The sequence below is a fragment of the Cydia amplana genome, chromosome Z (assembly GCF_948474715.1).
Source record: "Cydia amplana chromosome Z, ilCydAmpl1.1, whole genome shotgun sequence".
NCBI classification, from domain to species: Eukaryota; Metazoa; Arthropoda; class Insecta; order Lepidoptera; family Tortricidae; genus Cydia; species Cydia amplana.
In genome coordinates, this window is record NC_086096.1 from 27414902 (window position 1) to 27434119 (window position 19218).

General features: G+C 38.6%; 2 protein-coding genes across 2 annotated transcripts; both read left to right on the forward strand.

Moving 5' to 3' along the window:
* The first annotated feature begins 1314 nt into the window (after positions 1-1314).
* Positions 1315-11614, forward strand: LOC134661638 (isocitrate dehydrogenase [NADP] cytoplasmic-like). The gene is made up of 9 exons (XM_063517785.1): positions 1315-1518; positions 1835-1950; positions 7082-7226; positions 7832-8031; positions 8818-8952; positions 9109-9212; positions 9557-9707; positions 10464-10697; positions 11405-11614. The coding sequence occupies exons 1-9, from the start codon at positions 1449-1451 to the stop codon at positions 11555-11557; spliced, it is 1308 nt and encodes a 435-aa protein (XP_063373855.1). The 5' UTR covers positions 1315-1448; the 3' UTR covers positions 11558-11614.
* A 3222-nt stretch (positions 11615-14836) lies between these two features.
* LOC134660863 (O-glucosyltransferase rumi homolog) lies at positions 14837-18563 on the forward strand. Its single transcript, XM_063516706.1, has 5 exons — positions 14837-14995; positions 15559-15747; positions 17231-17361; positions 17754-17901; positions 18070-18563. The coding sequence occupies exons 1-5, from the start codon at positions 14957-14959 to the stop codon at positions 18490-18492; spliced, it is 930 nt and encodes a 309-aa protein (XP_063372776.1). The 5' UTR covers positions 14837-14956; the 3' UTR covers positions 18493-18563.
* The last annotated feature ends 655 nt before the right edge of the window (positions 18564-19218 follow it).

Genomic DNA, 19218 nt, shown 5'->3' on the forward strand with positions numbered 1-19218 from the left:
ATGCAGATGCGGATGTTGAAAATAATGCGGAAGTTCCGTGGTTGCGGATGCGGATGCGAATGTTCGCAACATCCCTGATTGAAACACACCCAACTTGTCAGTAGAAAAAGGCGCACTTTAAAATGTTCTATGGGAATGGAAAGGAGTATGCTGAAAATAAGAAGAATTGAGAAGACCAGACATTCCATAATCAGAGGAAAAACAAAGATTATATAATAAGCGTGGATTATCGGGTAAGTTTATTAATTTTATTATACTTGGTCAACCAGATCTTAACAGTAGAAAAAGGCAGCAAATTTGAAAAATGTAGGCGCGAAGGGATATCGTCCGTAGAAAATTTGAATTTCGCGCCTTTTTTACGGACAAGATTTGCTTGACCATCTATTATATATGTACTTGTCATATGAGAGCAATATTATAAAGGTGTTTGACTTTGATAATTACCGTACCTATACTTGGTCAAGCAGATATTGTCAGTAGAAAAATGCGGCAAATTTGAAAAATGTAGGCGGGAAGGGATATCGTTCCATAGAAAATTTGGACTTCGCGCCTTTTTTACTGACAAGATTTGCTTGACCAGCTATAACTAGGACTTATTGGTTAATAGATTCTGTACGGAAAGAGAAGAGTCGTGGAATGTATGGTGCCCAATATGACTTTAGTACCTCAACATAATATACAACGTGGAAAAAATACGGAACCCTAAAAATGGGCTCTGGTAAGAAAAATTAGCTAACTTAAGGTTTTAAGCCACTTTCCCTCCAGGGCCCATTACTTTTTTCCATCCTGTGTAGTTTGACAAAGGTAGCTTGTCACTAGACGACAGACAGAAATAATCACACCGTCTTTTTCTTGCGATAGTATCATTACACAAAAAAAAGGGATGAACGTAGTTTTTTATTCTTCCGCTATTGACAAAATTGGTTTGCCAGACTATTATGTTTAGATATTTAACTATTGAGTCTACACCACGCTCTAAACTCATCTGTCAGTTTTTGACAGACGTCAAATAGTTACACAGTCTACTATCGATATTAACAGCATTTGCGCATCACTAATAATCAGCAACTCAACTTTAGACTTTAATTTTATCTATCTACTCTATCTAGTTCGGTTGTACCAATTAAATAAACGAGCACGCGTTGCTGTTCATTCTACACTTAGTGCCATTTCTAATCGAATCGGCGGCGGTAATACTAAAGTTTTTTTTTTTAACAAAATTGTTATACTCGATAACTTAATTTTAAACACAGCGGGTCCTAACGCCCGACTGCTGCAAATTTAAAGTTGTTTAAGAGTTATTCACATTGGCCGTCGCCAGGGACAATCCGGTTTATCGTTTTATTTTTTCCAGTTGGGTTGTTCGTCCTGCCGAGACGTGCACGAGTTATTAATTCGTACCGGCTCTCGCCACATACTGCCTGCACCCGTTTTAGAGGACAAAAGAAATGGCTAGTAACAACAGCAGACGTTTATTCAAATTTGTGTCGGAACACATTACACATTCCTCCAGAAACTGTAAGTGTTAATTATTATTTTCACAGTATTATTTGGACTTTGGTTAAGAAAAAATATGAGAGTGCATGCGAGGAATTTAGATATGTCCCTTGTGTCAGACACAAATACTAAGCTACCGCCGATTAAGTGTAATTATTATGCCAGATGGCAATAGTTAAGGTTTAAAATATTACTTGTTATCATCATTAGATATCCAAAAACATATGTCATGATCTCATGATCAATACATTATTGGCTGCAATTTATGTTCAAATAAGCACTTACACCCAAACACACTTTTTACACATATAAAGTTATCTTTTTTGTTTCTTTTAAGATGGAACTGCTAAAAGGGTGGTGGCAGCTAAACCTGTTGTGGAGATGGATGGAGATGAGATGACCAGAATTATTTGGGCTATGATCAAAGAAAAGCTTATATTTCCCTATGTGAAGGTATGTAAATATTAATCTAGGTCCGTAAGTGGGATTTTCTCCCCGCTACGCGAGGAGAAAATTTCACTTCCTGACCATGGCAAGACGTAAAACTTTAGACAAACCACGGGCGGTAATTTGGAAAACCCCAGATCGCATATTTATGCCCCTCACCTTCAGTTCGGGCCACAAACACCTGCGATCTGGGGCATACACGAATTCACCTCCCTAGGTATGTAATGTACTATTAAATGAACCTTTACACAGTCAGATGTTTTTTATCATCTGCACACACAATATAAGAATTACTAAAAAAATGCCACATGGAATTGCAGATTACTAACATCAGTTTACAAGAATTCAGCATTATAATGATGTGTTAAGAAAATCTATGCTAGCTAAAATAATACTGTTAATATTATGTATATTTATGTCATATTCCATTGACACTATTGCTGCGGAGATTTGCTTCACTCACAATTAACCATAATTGCATGGGTTTTCATATCAATATCACACATATGGCATTAGCATTACCTACATAGATCTTGCATTCATGATTCAATGCAAAATCTATGCTTGTAAATATTTTATATATGTATTGTGACCTTCGATCAACAGGAAGGGATGCGGCATTCGCACTATTTCCCCTCTGCCTAGGTACAAGATCAACTGATCTAGCGCGGGTAATAAAAATAATATAATAGTTGCGGATCGGTCGAGCGACAAATCCGACTTCTCATCTCTCAGAAAACAATAAAATTCTTTGACGAAACTGTGTTAGTGTGCGTGTTGTGACACTTGTGACTCGTCCGTACACAAAAACAGATCAAGGTGTGCAAGATTTGTCTGTGTAGGGTGTCATTTTCTATGTATTTGTGTCGTCATTACATATTGGATTTTGTATGTAAGTGTGTGAGAGAAGTGAAGAGAAGTGTTACTGTGTGCTCCTTTCCCCCCGCAAAAAATGGCAGAAAGATGTGTACGGTAAGACATCGCTTGGGCCCCTCCCTTCCGACTTGTCGGAAGCGGGTGTTGCTCGAAGATTGTGACTATAAATGAATCGTAGCATATATGTCGCAGTCGGATTGTATAATCCGCCGTATTACATTACGGCTAGCCGTTTTACAAAACAGGGGCGTTTTGAAATGCGGCGGTTCGACGATTAGCCGGATTGAATGCGGCTGAATGAAAATCCGCCGGAATGTATTCGGCGCCATACGTTCTTCAACACGGCTAGCCGTAATGTAATACAGCGAGTCATTAGCCGCCGCTTTGACAGTTTTTAGTTCCCATTTTTAACACTCGTGGCGCTGCCTGACATAACAACAACAAACTATGAAAAACGCTAGGGTGTCCATCAAATCTGGAGTTCGTCGGACTGTTTCTTTTCAAAAAACATTTCCTTCGCAACTTAACTAGACGGAGCCCCGCTTCGCGGGGCTCCTATTTCTGAGCGGTTTGCCCTTCGGGCATCTGAAGCTACCTAACGAACCTAACCTACCTACCTACTGATTTGGAGAAAAAAACGTAGGTAGGTAAGTAGGTTAGGTTCGTTAGGTAGCTTCAGATGCCCGAAGGGCAAACCGCCCAGAAATAGGAGCCCGTTTTTACCCTTTGGGTACGGAACCCTAAAAACAAACAGGTTCAACTGGCTGGAGTGTCATTTAGCTATCTCTGTATAATAAGATTAATAAGCTTGATGCATATGCAAATACTTGTGTGACGCTGAAGTAGGTACCTACTTGTGATTGCAAGTTATCTAATGTATGTGACTTGCTTATCGTATTTTACTGGGGCAATGTTACATTATCTGGCCCAATTAAGTATATGTATTTATACACTACCTCCTGTTAGTAGGCATACCTACACACTTCAATCATTAGTATCATTACATATAACAAATTTATATGCAACAAATCATATGGTGCCTACAATATGGTCACATGGATGGATACAAAAGGATTTACTTTCTTTTTAAATTAATGTCTAAATAAATGTGGCCAAGATGAGTCAAGATATAAGACAACATAAATTTATATTCTCCACTTCAATAGTAACTTAGTAGCTTCCGACCACTGGGTCCTTGGCAGGTTTCGACAGTGTATATAGTGTAGGAGGTGGTTGGCAATTGTATTGTATTGCCCCACAGTCAAGGTCAGGGTGACCTTGGACTGTCGAAAGCTTACTTGCCAGCCGTATAGTGGGCGCTTTAACTAAATAAGTAAGCTAAATACCTTAAATCAATGATTTATGAATAGTAATCGTAAAACAAACAAATAATCGTAAGTATGTAGCAAGCCTGTGTCACAAGCGTTATAAAAACGAATCGGTTCGAACGAAAATCGGTTCAATACATTTTACGATACGGTTGCACACGACACAACTATACCTACACCACCACACATCCCTAAATCCCTACTAATATTATACCTAAAAATAAAACTCTGTCTGTTACTTCATCACGCTTACACCGCTTAAGTGAATGCGGCGATGAAGTTTGAGATCTGGAGAAGGTCATAGGATAGTTTTTATCAGCCATCATAATTATCATCATTCATCATTCCCCGCAGGCGCAGACAAAGTCGCGGGCAGAAGCTAGTTTTACATAATATGTAGTACCTACACAGACTGCTAAAATGATGACCCCTCCGTAGGTGGGTAAAAAAAGTACCTGTATGCCAAATTTAATACCTACCTATCTTAATCATGACATTCCGATCAGTCGTATCAAAAATATAGTTTTTTTTTATATTTCATTTCTTTTCCCGCCCGTACTCTCCATTCTTTGCTACTTCTTGAATGAAAAATATAAGATAAATTTTCAATTTTATTTCACTGTAAGTGCTTGGTCGTAGAAAAAGTATCGTATGCAACGTTGTTTAATAAGTAATAACTGAGTCAAAAAATACTCGTGGCGTCTTCATTAACAATTTTCGGCTTTGCCTCAAATTGTTACTCACGCCACTCGCCTTTTTTGACCTCTCATAAACAACGGTTGCATAAAATACTATAAAGTATGTTCAATTAAATAAGTAAATAACCTTTAAAGTAACCTCTGATTCACAGGCAGATTATCTGCAACAAATTGGCCTAAGAATAGGTATTATTAAATATTATGTTTTCCATTTAGGATACATACGATATAAATTACCTACACTACACATTACACATTACTTTACGAGAACTTATTTAATGAATGCTGGTTATATCTACCTGCATCTGACCCTTATTTTCCTCTCTGTTGAGGATTATTTTTAGAATTGCATGTTAAACAAATATAGAAACCAGCCAATGTGAACTCTTGGTCAAATTTTAATTTGTGTTCTGGTGGGATTTTAGGGCCGGTACAGACGAACTGAAGCCTTGTGTATTGGCGTGCAGTTCCCATACAAATTGCAGTCGGGTTGCAGTCCGTCTGTATCGGCCCTTAGGCTTTCCCTAGTATCCTTATAATTGTAAATGCAAAAGTAACTCTGTTTTTCTGTCCTATCGGATACCTTTACGTTAGGCACCAAAAGCACATGTAGGCACGTATAAATTATTAGGTTTACGCACTGACTTAATATAAAAGAAATAGACACACAAAGCAGAACAAAAACGTCAAGAAATGTGGATCCCAATGACGTTTCGCACCATTTGCATTGATGATAAAAACGCTTACGTAAATTTTGAGTCAAGATAAATGTTTCGTACAGAAAAGAGCTTAATGTCGTAAGCATTAAGTGTCAAATTTGCAAACATAAGTACCAACACTGTTAAAAAATGTAGTCCGATGGCACTAAACGTAACGTATTTACGTCAAACAACGTCAAACGAGAATAATGAACGAATGGAGTCACTTTGGTACACTTTAATATGTATTACTGTACAGGAAAATATTAAAATGAAGTAATAAATAAAACAAATTTAATTTAATCGGGAGCTCAAATAAAATTAATTCGTGGTTCAAATTCAAACAAATTAAATTTTTAATTCGTAAGTATATGTCTTTAAATACTAATTTCCTTGAAATAAATTCTACTTATTAAATAACTGTGTATTTAAGATCTACATAGCACGGGTGCACGGGGACATTTAGATACTGATTGGATTTTTTTTATAAAGTCTACCTATACTTTATAAAAAAAAATCCTGTGGTTGTCACTGTGTTCCGACAGGTTTAGCATTTACAGTTAGTCGATATAAGCCCTTATTGGTGGTGTATATGTCGGAAACAGGGAAATGGGCCAAACACACAAGTGCCGTTTTGCCTTGTTTAAAACTGCATCACCCCTATCTCTTGCTATAATTAAATAGCAGTCCACTTTGCACGTCGCATAGGTTTTCTTGGAAATCTTCAATTTAAACATAATATTATTTCTTATGAATTCCATATAAAAATATAAAAAAATATTGACCTCACATCGACTCAATAGAATTTTGTTCCTTGACATCCCTTCTTTGATACTAACAAATTAATTTATTCAAAACCATAAAATTACCACCAGATTACATAAATTATGTAATGCTATCCAAAGAACTAACCGAAAGAAATACATTCCATCCTTTTTCCTTGTTTTATCATTGTTATTTTTACATATTTTAACGGCACATTTCGTAATTGTTGACAACTTCACATTTGAGCGTTTCAAACAAGACTAAACGAAAAAGTAATGCATGATCTGTTTTGACATCACTTTTGTGGGGCCATTTTTGGCGGCTGATTGGGTATCCAGTTCTTTATACTATATCAATGGGTTTACGTAAAGAAAGGCGTAGAAGATATTACTGAATAAACCCGTTTCATGAAATATTCTAATACCTAGTAGTGGAAGTCTGTTTAATCAAGGGAGTTAAAATAGATTCTTACGCTCTTATAGAGTCTGTGCTCAAAGAGAAGAGTCGTGGAAAGTATGGGGTCCAATACGTTCCACGACTCTTCTCTTTCCGAACAGACTCTAATAACTACCAGCTTCCATTTCATGAAACGGGCCTCTGCTATTCCGCAATTGTAATAGTTAGGTACCTAGGTATAACTATACCTGCTCGTAATATACCAGCGTTACAAGTACAAAGCGGCACATTATTACCATACAGCCCCCTACTAAGTAGATATGAACCCGTGTCATAGTACGATTAGTAAGTACGACCTCCAAATGTTGTTTGTCAGCTGGACTGCCTGTACTTCGACCTGGGGCTGCCGCACCGCGACGCCACCGACGACCAGGTGACCATCGACGCCGCGCACGCCATCCTCAAGCACAACGTCGGGATCAAGTGCGCCACCATCACGCCTGATGAACAGAGAGTTGAAGGTACTGATCATTTCAATCATGCTTATGGTTAACAGGCCTCAACACAAGCGCCTGATGTATTTAGCAACTTCCAGATGACTTACGCGGTGAAATCGACGTGCAGCAGTTTGTACTCACAGTCACTTGAGGATAAGAATAAAAATACACCAATTGAATATTTCTGTCCCATTTCTGTTTCGGTAGTTGTGGGTGTCCGGGGCCTGGGAGTGCGTAGGAATTCTAAAGTGGCCAAAATCACGAAGGCACCACCGTCATGATTAAACTACATCTTGGTCGGTACTGGCGACTCAGGATATCGTTCGTGGAAAAGTTGTTATGTTTGTGGAATTCTACCGGTCTGAGAGTACAAAGACACCACATCAAAACGTGCATGCTGATGAAAGAATTCGGAAGAGACATGTTTCAATTGGGTTAATTAAGGGTGCAAGCAATTGTTAATCGAGTATGGACTCAGATAAAAATAAGTCGATTCACGATAAAGAATTCATCCTGTATAGTGCGACAGGCATAGTGACAAGCGATAAAAATCCAACCTGCCACCGATGACATGTGCCATAAGGGCATTTGATAGCCAGACTAGAGGAAATGTATTGTTTTCATCGCAGAGTTCAAGCTGAAGAAGATGTGGCTGAGCCCGAACGGCACCATCCGCAACATCCTGGGCGGCACGGTGTTCCGCGAGCCCATACTGTGCGCCAGCATCCCCCGGCTGGTGCCCGGCTGGACCAAGCCCATCGTCATCGGCCGCCACGCGCACGGCGACCAGTACAAGGCCCAGGACTTTGTTGTGCCCAAACCTGGAAAGGTACCTATTACTACTGAATAGCTTTCTACCATTCCTACACAATGCGTGTTACAGGTGGCGCTTACGCGGAGGTGACACAGCGCCATCCTTTTATGCTTTTAATTCATATTTTTTTTATGCACAATTTACAAAACTATTTTCGTCTCAATTATTAGTTAAAATCCATTTAGATTTTTAAATAAGAACGATAATGAAGAAGAAGGTACCTTTCAATTTAATGCTTAATCGTAATTTACAATAGTCAGTACAATAGTAGATTGTGTCACAAGGGAGCAAAATGTCATATTTATGGCGAGGGCGTACATTGAATCCTGAACAAAGCGAAGGATTCTAAAATAGAATCCTGAGCGTAGTGAGGGATCAAAGTGTTAACGCCCAATGTGGAAATCATTTTGCTCCATGTGACACATACTGCTACTCACTTGACATATGAGGAAACTTTATAATTGCTCCAAAATGTAATTCAAGCTAAAAAAAATGTATGCAGAAAAGAAATAAAATTGTGTCCTAGAAAAGAAAATTATCACTTTGATCCCTTCGGGCTAACTACCTACCAGGGGAGAAAAGTGCCACTTTGATTCTTTTAGCTGGGAAGAAAAAGCCTTTTTTTTTTCGAATGAGTGATATGAAAACTAACTGGGGATAAGAAAATTGATTAAGAAATGGTAGCTGGATGGAATGCTGTTGGGAAATTAGTGATTTTTCCAGTTAATAAGATATATTGTAGCTCGTGTTCGCCCTTGGTCCTGTTATCATTTAAACTCTGATGTTTGATCCCTATTGCAGGTGGAAATGGTGTACACTATGGCCGACGGCACGGTGGACAAGCGCCTGCTGTTCGAGTTCAAGGTGCCCGGGGTCGCCCTCGGCATGTACAACACGGACGAATCCATTCGCGCATTCGCACATTCAAGCTTTCAGGTGAACTAGCGGTGTCATTCACATCAAATACATTAACAACTATTATTCTTAGTTCATAAGTTATTTCTTTTTATGATATTGTTATTCCTTATATAAAAAGATGTTTTTACTCATATTATTGTAATGATATTATTTATACAAGCCTTGTTTGTTTAGGTGGCGCTACAAAAGAAATGGCCGCTGTACTTGTCTACGAAGAACACAATTCTCAAGAGATACGACGGTCGCTTCAAGGATATCTTCGAAGAGGTCTACCAGAGGTATTTATGTTTTTGCTTCAGCTAAAAATATATTATAATATTGAACATTGAGGTTACAACCCCTTTTAAAACCAATAGTGATGGAAATTAAAATTTACATTGTAGTTTCTTGTTTGTATTAATATTGGGGGATCATCAATACACAGAAAAACAAAACTTATGTTTTTTGTTCCCGAAATTCAAGTAGGTATATAATAGAGCCTAATTTCGGTTAACATCCAAAACACAAAGTACATGTGTAGTTTAATCCTGTATGTATGCAATTTATTTCACCACCTTAATTTTAGGAAACAAAAAATACGAATTAGAACCTAAATCTGTATTAATCTGTGTTTGATTGTTAGCGACTATAAGAAGCAGTTCGAAGACGCCAAGATCTGGTACGAGCACCGGCTGATCGACGACATGGTGGCGCAGGGCATGAAGAGCAGCGGCGGCTTCGTGTGGGCCTGCAAGAACTACGACGGCGACGTGCAGTCCGACATCGTCGCACAGGTCTCTACCAACTACCTACATGAATCTAGTATTCAACTGGATTGGACATGAGTGGTGGGGATAACTGACAGAACGGGATAGACTTATGTATCTTTCAGTAGGAGTAGCAGCGAAAGCGCTATTATTGTTTGTCCTTGTCACAGTCTCACATTTTGTTTTTATTCCCCACTGTAAATTAGTATGGATGATTGGTCGAATTTATTTGTTGCCCACCATAACAAATAAATTCGACCAATCATAGCGTCGCATTGCGTATGTTTTGTCCCTCACGGAGGCACGCGTAGACCACTTTTATAGGATGCTACCTTCTATGACTACCTACGTATCTCAACTACCTGCCTAAGGGCTGATTTAGACGGCGAGCGAACTCTTATACGATTTTAGTTACATTGCGGACTGTTGGTTACGTTAAATTTAACCGAACGATCAAAACCCGCAATGTAATGAAACTCGCATCGTCTAATTGAGCCTAACTAGTCTAACTACCTAACATCTAACTTCCTCTACCTGCCTTGCTCCTCTTAGTCCGGCCCACGTGATAGACGGGATAGTTTATTAGTCACTAGGTTCAGTTCCAAACTAATTGGTATGCTAGAAATATACCTCTCTGCCTTAAATCCTTGCCAATTTCCCAGAGAAAGAACCAAAGCAACAACACTTTGTAAATATGTTCGAAACGATGACTATTACATACCTACTGTGTACTTGAAATGTTGATAGATATTGAACTCTCTGCTAATATGATGTTTACCCCAGGGCTACGGCTCCCTGGGCATGATGACATCAGTGCTGATGTGCCCCGACGGCAAGACCGTGGAGTCTGAGGCGGCGCACGGCACGGTGACGCGCCACTACCGCATGCACCAGCAGGGCAAGCCCACCTCCACCAACCCCGTGGCGTCCATCTACGCGTGGACCCGGGGGCTCATCCACCGCGCCAAGCTGGACAACACGCCCGATTTGGCCAAATTCGCGCTCTCTCTGGAAGAGGTAAGGGTAACCCTTCATCTGGCTACAGCGGTGGCAGCGCGGTTGCATTTTTATCGCATGTCACTATGCCTGTCACTTTCGCACTTACATATTGCTTACATACTTGTTAGAACGTGACAGGCGATAAAAAATACGACCGTGCTTAGCCTGCGGGTTTCTTTGCTGGAGTTTAGATCCCCCCGGATGGAAATGGGATTTTCTTCCCACGCCAAATTCGTCATTCATTCGTTCATTTATTTATTTATTAAACATACATACTCGTATATTATGTTATGCAATACAGATTCTATACAAATCGCTTCATACTAGTTGACAAATAAAATTAAAAAAAAAACAATAGGTACATATAAACATTCAAATACTACTCTAATAGTTCCCGCCGAATTGAGAACTCGCGGTTCGCCAAAAACTATATTACTGCTGCAAATGTCAAATAATCGGGCAACGCCATCGTATTTGACACTTGAGGCAGTAATACAGTCGGCTGTATTGCAGCGCGACTAGTAGTAGTATACCTACTACCCGCGACGCTCCCTATCCATGTGCCAAATTTAATCCCAATTTATTTAGTTGTTTGGTACGGTCGAGTAACTTATTGATTGTCAACTTTCTAGTAAGTACATATCTAGTTAAACAGGTGCTAATACTTTGCGCGTATGTATTTTAGTACGAGTTAGTATTTATTCAATATAAGTTTAAACCAACAGGCCTGCGTGGAGTGCATCGACAGCGGCAAGATGACTAAGGACCTGGTGATCTGTATCCACGGCATGGAGAACACCAAGGAGGGCATGTTCTTGCACACCGAAGACTTCCTGCTGGCTATCGCCGACCAGCTGGAGCGCAAGCTTTCTAAGTAAACGACCACCGCGTTCCAGACATTGTTGTAGCAGAAGGCTCGGGGAAATCTACAATCATTATCTATTTCAAGATACCTATAGGCTTAGTACGCCTGTACATGTTTGTTAAGGAGTTAGAAGATTTTTTGCGAAGCCAAAGCTTGAGCTTACAAGTGAAATGACTAGCCATTTTGCTCGGCAGCTTTTTCTATTTAGAAATGAGACTGATTGTATTTCCAAGGGTTTTTAGAAATCCAGTTTATATATTTTTAGTTAGATTACTTATTTTTTGAAAGTGCTACAATTTTTCCTAAACGCATTGCTACTTTTGATAACAATGAGATTTATACCAAGTCATGTTTTTATTAGATATTTAAGAATGCCAATGATTGAATGTAGCTGCATAGCAGTAAATATTAGTAAGCATGTCCAACGTTGTTGTATTACATCAAAATGTGAATGTTTAATCTTAAGCTCAAAACGTAGTTAACATTTACCAAATAGAATTTGAAATAGAGGCGGATTTTCAAAGTAAATTATGTAGCCACAGTAAATTTACTGCCATCTTTCGACAGAAGATTAATACTTTTAGAACGCCATTTGACTTTGATCCTTATTCTTTCACTGATATGTGTCAAATATCCAAAAGGGTCGACATCTACTCGAGACTAGGCCAAAGGTAGGTATGGTACAACCTTTCGAGCGATGGCGCCATACCTTTGGCCTAGTCTCGAGTAGATGGCGACACTTTTTGATAACTAATAAATTTAACACATCAGTGAAAGAATAAGGATCAAAGTCTTTTTCTGTTAAAGATGGCAGTACATTTACTGTGGCTAGATAATTTACCGTGACAATTACTCTCTATACACTCTACGAGTATTCTCTTTGCGTTTACCTTACGGAATAATTGTTAAGGACTTAAAAGAAAAGTGCACCACAACGTAGCCACAGACGCTGGAGAAAAAATTGGGTGGAAATAAAATTATTTAAGATAAAACGTTGCTAATCAGTCTTAAAAAAATATTTTTAATTTTCAATGATAAATCCGCAAAGTGCCTTATTAGTATAAAATAATAAATTTATTATGTTTACTTACTTATACAAGGTACAAGTCTTTGCATGTACCAACTTATGTGTTAGATATGAACCATATTTAACCTTTTAACCGCCATAGAATAGGACATCGAGCGTGCTCGTGTCGCCGGGGGGTACGAAGTCTTATTTATCAGACAGCGGCGAAATGAGCACGATTTTGTATGTCTTATATATCAGTCTACGGCGGTTAAAAGGTTAAAGTAGCATCTGCGCCTACATCTGAGTGACCTAACAAGTCATCTTAGTAATATTATAGACGCACGCAACCACGGCGAAATATATACTGTGTGCTCTGGAGGGCGAGCATTCTAAAAATGGTTTATTTCTACGATGATGAGATTTTATAGGTAAATACTACTTACATTACAAGAATAGTTTGGCTTAAGAATAATACAGGCACACGACTTAAAATAGTTTTATTAGTAATTCTTGGTTATGTAATTTCTTCCAATCATGAATGAATAAAATATATATAATATATATTTCTATTACTACCTAATTGTTTCTTAAAGTACCTACCCTACCTCTGTTTAATTATATTTATTAACTAAAAATAAAAAAATACCTAATTCAATAAACCAATTAAATAAATAATCCTGAAGAAAAATACAATTTTTGACTGAGCCAGAATGTGGATAGTGACACTCTTCGGCAGTTACTATACTGGTAAATCCATCGCGCTTTAGGCTCATAAATATGATTCGTTTTGGACTGTTTGGTTTTTACGAGTCCAATACTCTGGGGAACCTGGGGCCGTAAAGTACAGTCGTCAATATAAGTTTACTTAAAAATACATTTCTGTCAGAATAATTGCTTTCCTTCTCACTAAAGATCGGTTTTTTCCTAGGATAGCGGTGCCGTCATACAGCGGCCGTCTCCATACTAAATAATACGGCTAAATATGGATGTCGTAGAATTTGTATGGAGACGGCCGCTATATGACGGCGCCGCTTTCGGAGGAAACCAAAGCTTAACCAAGTACATAGGTATAAATCAAGATAATATTAACTAAAATAGCAGTGGCAGGCGTGGCTCACTCCGCGATTTCGTCGCGTCGCTAGAAGTACATGCGGCTTACACCAATTTTGGTGTCTAGCCAAGTAGCCATAGTAGTTGCCGCGCACCGCTACGAACGGACACCTACTCGCGCTTGCGCCACCTAGCGGTCATACCTGTTCTGTCGTAATTGACGCGTTTTGTTATAGCATAGAGAAAAAAATACATAGAGTGCTCACTCCATACATCAGTTCAGACTATTAATTTCAGTGTCTACATCTAGCATCGAGTAGCGGAACTATCAGTACTGCTACTTGACAATAAATGTAGCACCGACCGGAAAGTCTTATCTCAACAGCATAAGACTTTCCGGTCGGTAGCTACATCTATTGTCAAGTAGCAGTACTGATAGTTCCGCTACTCGATGCTAGATGCTAATAGTCTTTTTGGTACTAAAACTGATGTATGGAGTGAGCGCTCTATGTATTTTTTTCTCTATGGTTATAGGCAGATTAGACTCTCGCGAGAGCCACGAGACGAGCCGCGCCACGAGACGCGAGTGTAAGCGGTGGGCTCGCGGCTCGTCTCGTGGCTCGCAAGCTCGTCGAGCTAATATAATTTAAACACTAACGGCACGGCATAAGGTTTATAACCGAATGACAAGCCAAACGCGAGTGTAAGCGGTGAACTCGCGTCTCGTGGCGCGGCTCGCGGCTCGTCTCGTGGTTCGTGCGAGAGTCTAATCTGCCTATTAGAGAGTGAATCTTCTTTATGATAAAATTATAAAGCTTACAGAAGATACGGCAGTACAGTATTGCTTAGGATCTTAGTCTGTCCAGAAAGAAAAATAAACTTAACGTTTACGTCCTCTGTTTGACAATGGTTTGACACATGTTTGACAGCTTTTGATTTTGATTTGAACTTGTGTTTTGTTTGGTGTTGTGCTTGAAACTTGTGCTCATGTTTTGCTGTTGTATCCTAATATTAAGATGTTAAGTGTACAAATTCTGATATTTTATGTTACTGCAACATTATCCTACAATGACGAGACATGTATCAAACACAATTCTTGTTCAGAAAACCACAATAAATATTCTAAAGGTAAGAAGTTACTTTTATAGTCGGTATTTGGACTTGTTTCTCGACATAAATGACCAAATTGACAAGTATAATTTATTTTTAGACACTAACCAATGGACTTCAATTTGGAAAGAAATTCGAGCTGCTAATGCAGACTATGTGCCCTGCGAACGGCAAAACTGTGGTTGCTACAAGTCCGTGGTTGACCAAGACTTAGCACCATTTAAAGATGGAATTACGAAGGAAATGTTTTCGCTCGCTCAGTCGAAGGCCACCAAATATCAGGTATTATTTGAAGAATCCTTCAATCATCACTACACCTCATAAAACAGATTTTGTATGTTCGCGATAAACTCAGAAATTACTGAACGGATTTTCGAGTTTTAACCCGTGCGAAGCCGGGGCGGGTCGATAGTCGTAACTAAAAAAATAGTTATCATCAATTTAAATTATCGTCATCTGTCCATCCATTACTACATTAGTTGTTGATGTTAATTTTTGATAGCACAGCCGTGGTGACCTGACATAGACCAACTTACTGGCTGACTGACATATATATTTGGAACAACCAAGATTTATATTAATAATTCGACATGACAATGAAGTACAAGACACAAATCAAATCAGTTCATGACAAACAACCGAGACAGACTGTTCAACTACTAAGATGTATTAAGTTTATAATTTGCTTGATTGTAATCAGGTTGATTTTTGGCATAATAAAAATTGCGGTACTATATAGCGGTGGACCCGTTTGAGTAATTAAATATAATAAAAATGTTGAAAAGTTTGGACAAGTCTGTCTGTCTTTTTTGTACAGGGTATATATAATGTCAGATTTGTTTCAGATAATTGAAGGTAAACTATATCGGCAAAAAGATTGCCATTTCCCAGCCAGATGTTCAGGTGTAGAACATTATTTGAACGCTCTAGCACCAAAGTTGCCAAATATGGAGCTAGCCATAAATACTCGAGATTGGCCTCAAGTTAACCATGTTTGGGGTCATGTGAAGGCACCTGTATTTTCATTTAGCAAGGTATAAGAAACGGTCTTGTAAATTTTTTTTTCTTATTTGTAATAGGTATGTAGTGTATAGGTAATGATGGCCATGCATAGCCAAATTTTCCCTATTGCTTCTTTTTCTTTAATTTCGCAAATGAGTTTACCCTTTTATTGACCTCTGCTTGTTAACCTTTTGGACACCAATGACGATATATCCGCACCGTAGGTTCAACGCCAAAGACCGATTAATCAGTCACAGACAGACCACAGAGCAACATAGACCTACGTGCATATGCATAAAGTTCAATTTCAGTTTTGACTCTTCGGTGATGTGGCGTCAGCGTGACAGCTTTTGTGTTTGACACGGCGTCGAAAAGGTTAACACTGCTAGCAAGTTTTTATATTGTTTATAAATGCTGTTGAAGTAATAAGATAAATACTTTTATTAGTAGTTGCTTCTCCCCTTATCGTCTAGCTAGCTGGTAAATGTGATGTAAGTAAATGATGAAATAGTATTTTATGCAACCGTTGTTTAAGAGGGGTCACAAAAGGCGAGTGGCGTGAGTAACAATTTGAGGCGAGGCCGAAAATTGTTAATAAAGACGCCACGAGTATTTTTTGACTCAGTTAAACAACGTTGCATACAATACTTTTTCTACGACCAAAAACTTACTTTGAAAAAAAAATTGTAAATTTAACAAATATTTTTCATTCAACAAAAATAATACTTAACAAGTGGAATCATATAGGATATATATGTAGGTAAACAAACCAAACCCGGCCACCGCGCCCCGCGCCCCGCGCCCCACGCCCCACGGCCGGTTGGTCAGCGACACCTTGTAACTCATGAGGCCCTGGTACTTGCTCTTAGTTATAGTGTGTCAAAGGACTGTCTTATTTCAAACATAGACTGAGATAATCATACTATCTTTGTCTTACACTAGTACTAGCACCCAAAAGAAAAGGATAGAAATAGGTTTTTTTCCTATTTACTGACAAATTGGTTTGACCAACTATAAATTATAATTTTGGATAGTTTTTTTTCTCGATTTTGGCCAACCGCGCCCCGCGCCCCACGTCCGGTTGGTCAGCGACACCTTCTTGTAACTTATGAGGCCCTGGTACTTGCTCTTAGTTAAATTACAATTTTGGATAGTTTTTTCTCGATTTTGGCCGCAGTAGCCTATGGAGACTAACAAGCAACGCTAAGCGGTGTTCGTAGTATATGGATCTTGCTTTACGGGTGTCACAAATGCACTTAGTACTCATCTGTCAGAGATGACAATTAAAATTAGGTTGGCAACAATGTATTTCATACAATATTTTTTAAGTGGTGATTACACGAAGTATCGTAAAAGTACCAAAAAGATACTGCGTGTATGCACAAATACTTTTTTGGGGAATAGGCTAAAGACTTGTTTTGACAACTATAACATAGGGGTTTAAAGGTGTGTGTACGACCTTTTAAATGACAAATAAAGGTACGGGAGCAGAAAAAGTAAATTTTCATTTTTCAGACTAAGGATTATTATGACATTATGTATCCAGCTTGGAGTTTTTGGGAGGGTGGTCCAGCAATAGCATTATATCCTAATGGAATAGGACGGTGGGACAAACACAGGTTATCCATCTCTGCTGCTGCTGAAAGGTACTGACCTGTATACCTATTTTCAGTCATTCTTGTCTCAATTAGGTACCTAAATATGTACGCGTTTATGCATGTCACATAATTTCGTGCGAGTTTCAGGTATTTTTATTGTAGTTTCATACTGTAAAAACTGTGTACAGTCACCATCAGGGCGCGTAGCCAACATGTCAATCGTTATGCACACAGGTATACCCACATGAATTTTGAATTGTCAAAGTAAAGATACATATTAGCATAGAAAGGGAGACCTTATTATAGGTCTCTCTCTTGACATGATTGTAAAATTGTTATGGAATAAATTATCTTATCTGTGGGTGGCTATAAACCCTATAGGTTTCAAAATAACTGAAGGTTGCTGAACTATGTTCTTAATTTGCCTATTAATTTTACAGGTGGCCCTGGAGTATGAAAGAACAGAAAGGTTTTTTCAGAGGTTCTAGGACAAGTGAAGAGCGAGATGAACTTATTCGCCTGTCTAGGGACATGCCCAATTTAGTTGATGCCCAGTATACAAAAAATCAGGCGTGGAAATCCAAAGCGGTATGTAATTATTTGTGCTTATGCTTACAAATATCGGCTTAATTGCATTTGTTAAATTAGAAACTAAACTTTTTAGTCAAAAACTTCCTATTACCCGTACGCGGTATAACCAGTACCTATGTAATTATTTAAAATTTGTTTAACAACTGAGTACCTACATTATTACAGGACACGCTGGACGCGGAGCCAGCTGCAGAAGTTTCATTTGAAGACCATTGCAAGTACAAATATCTATATAACTACAGAGGCGTCGCAGCGAGTTTCCGTTTCAAACATCTGTTTCTCTGCAAGTCGTTAGTATTTCACGTGGGAAACGAATGGCAGGAATTCTACTATCCACCTTTAAAGCCATGGGTGCACTATGTACCATTAAGCCCAAAAGCTACCCAGTCAGAAATCGCCAAACACATAGAATTTTTCCAAGAAAATGATTCGTTGGCGCAGGAGATAGCAGACAGAGGATATCAATTTATTTGGGAAAAATTGACTGCTAAGGATGTAAAATGCTACTGGAGGCACTTGCTGAAAAAATATGTCAAATTACTGAAGTACGAAATTGTAAAAGATGAAGATCTGATCAAAATCTCATAGGTACTGGATAAAGTAAAGACCTGAATCATCTTCTACTCTACACTAGGAGAAGGCCTGCGCCTAGTGATGGGGCTAATATATGCTGGTGAATAAATTAAAGAACACAGTTATTGGTAGACACAGAGTTTTATTGAAATAGTTTAGGAGACTAGGATAACACAGAACTTCGAACATTTAGCTAGTACTAAAAGTATTAAATCGAGATTAAATTTAATTAGGAGTAAATTGATTAGATATGATAGCCTACTAACATGTGAAAATCGCTTGCGTCTCCTCCAAAATTAAACACGAAGTTGGACCTTACTAGAAAGCACGTAAGTCGCTTTTGCCATGATCTATCCGACGTGCAGTCTGGCCACAAAAAGCTCGCTAGCAAACGCAATCACAAACTGAACACACACCTTTATATTAACATGAAAATGAACAAGTATGTCTAAAATACGTATTATTAAAAAACGAATAGGTAGTTAAAAGCGAATAACACAGGTCTCCGAAAATTACAACTCGTAATACAATAGACAAAAAATATTTATCATGTGATGAAAATTGCTGGTACATAAAGTATATGTGCCACCTCGGTACTCATATATGTATATAAAGTATATGTGCCACCTCGGCCGTGTGCACGATTGTGGCGACCGTGGGGCCTATATTATCGTAAATGATTGTTTATTTGGCTGAAAAATCTTCACGCTATGGGGTGAAAGTGAAAAACATAATCTGTAA

Excerpts from the sequence above, each read along its gene's own strand:
- LOC134661638 (XM_063517785.1), top strand. The coding sequence starts at position 1,449 with ATGGCTAGTAACAACAGCAGACGTTTATTCAAATTTGTGTCGGAACAC. Across the intron at positions 1,519-1,834 it reads TACACATTCCTCCAGAAACT|ATGGAACTGCTAAAAGGGTG; the intron begins GTAAGTGTTAAT and ends GTTTCTTTTAAG. Across the intron at positions 1,951-7,081 it reads TTATATTTCCCTATGTGAAG|CTGGACTGCCTGTACTTCGA; the intron begins GTATGTAAATAT and ends GTTGTTTGTCAG.
- LOC134660863 (XM_063516706.1), top strand. The coding sequence starts at position 14,957 with ATGTTTTCGCTCGCTCAGTCGAAGGCCACCAAATATCAG. Across the intron at positions 14,996-15,558 it reads CGAAGGCCACCAAATATCAG|ATAATTGAAGGTAAACTATA; the intron begins GTATTATTTGAA and ends GATTTGTTTCAG. Across the intron at positions 17,902-18,069 it reads AGGCGTGGAAATCCAAAGCG|GACACGCTGGACGCGGAGCC; the intron begins GTATGTAATTAT and ends ACATTATTACAG.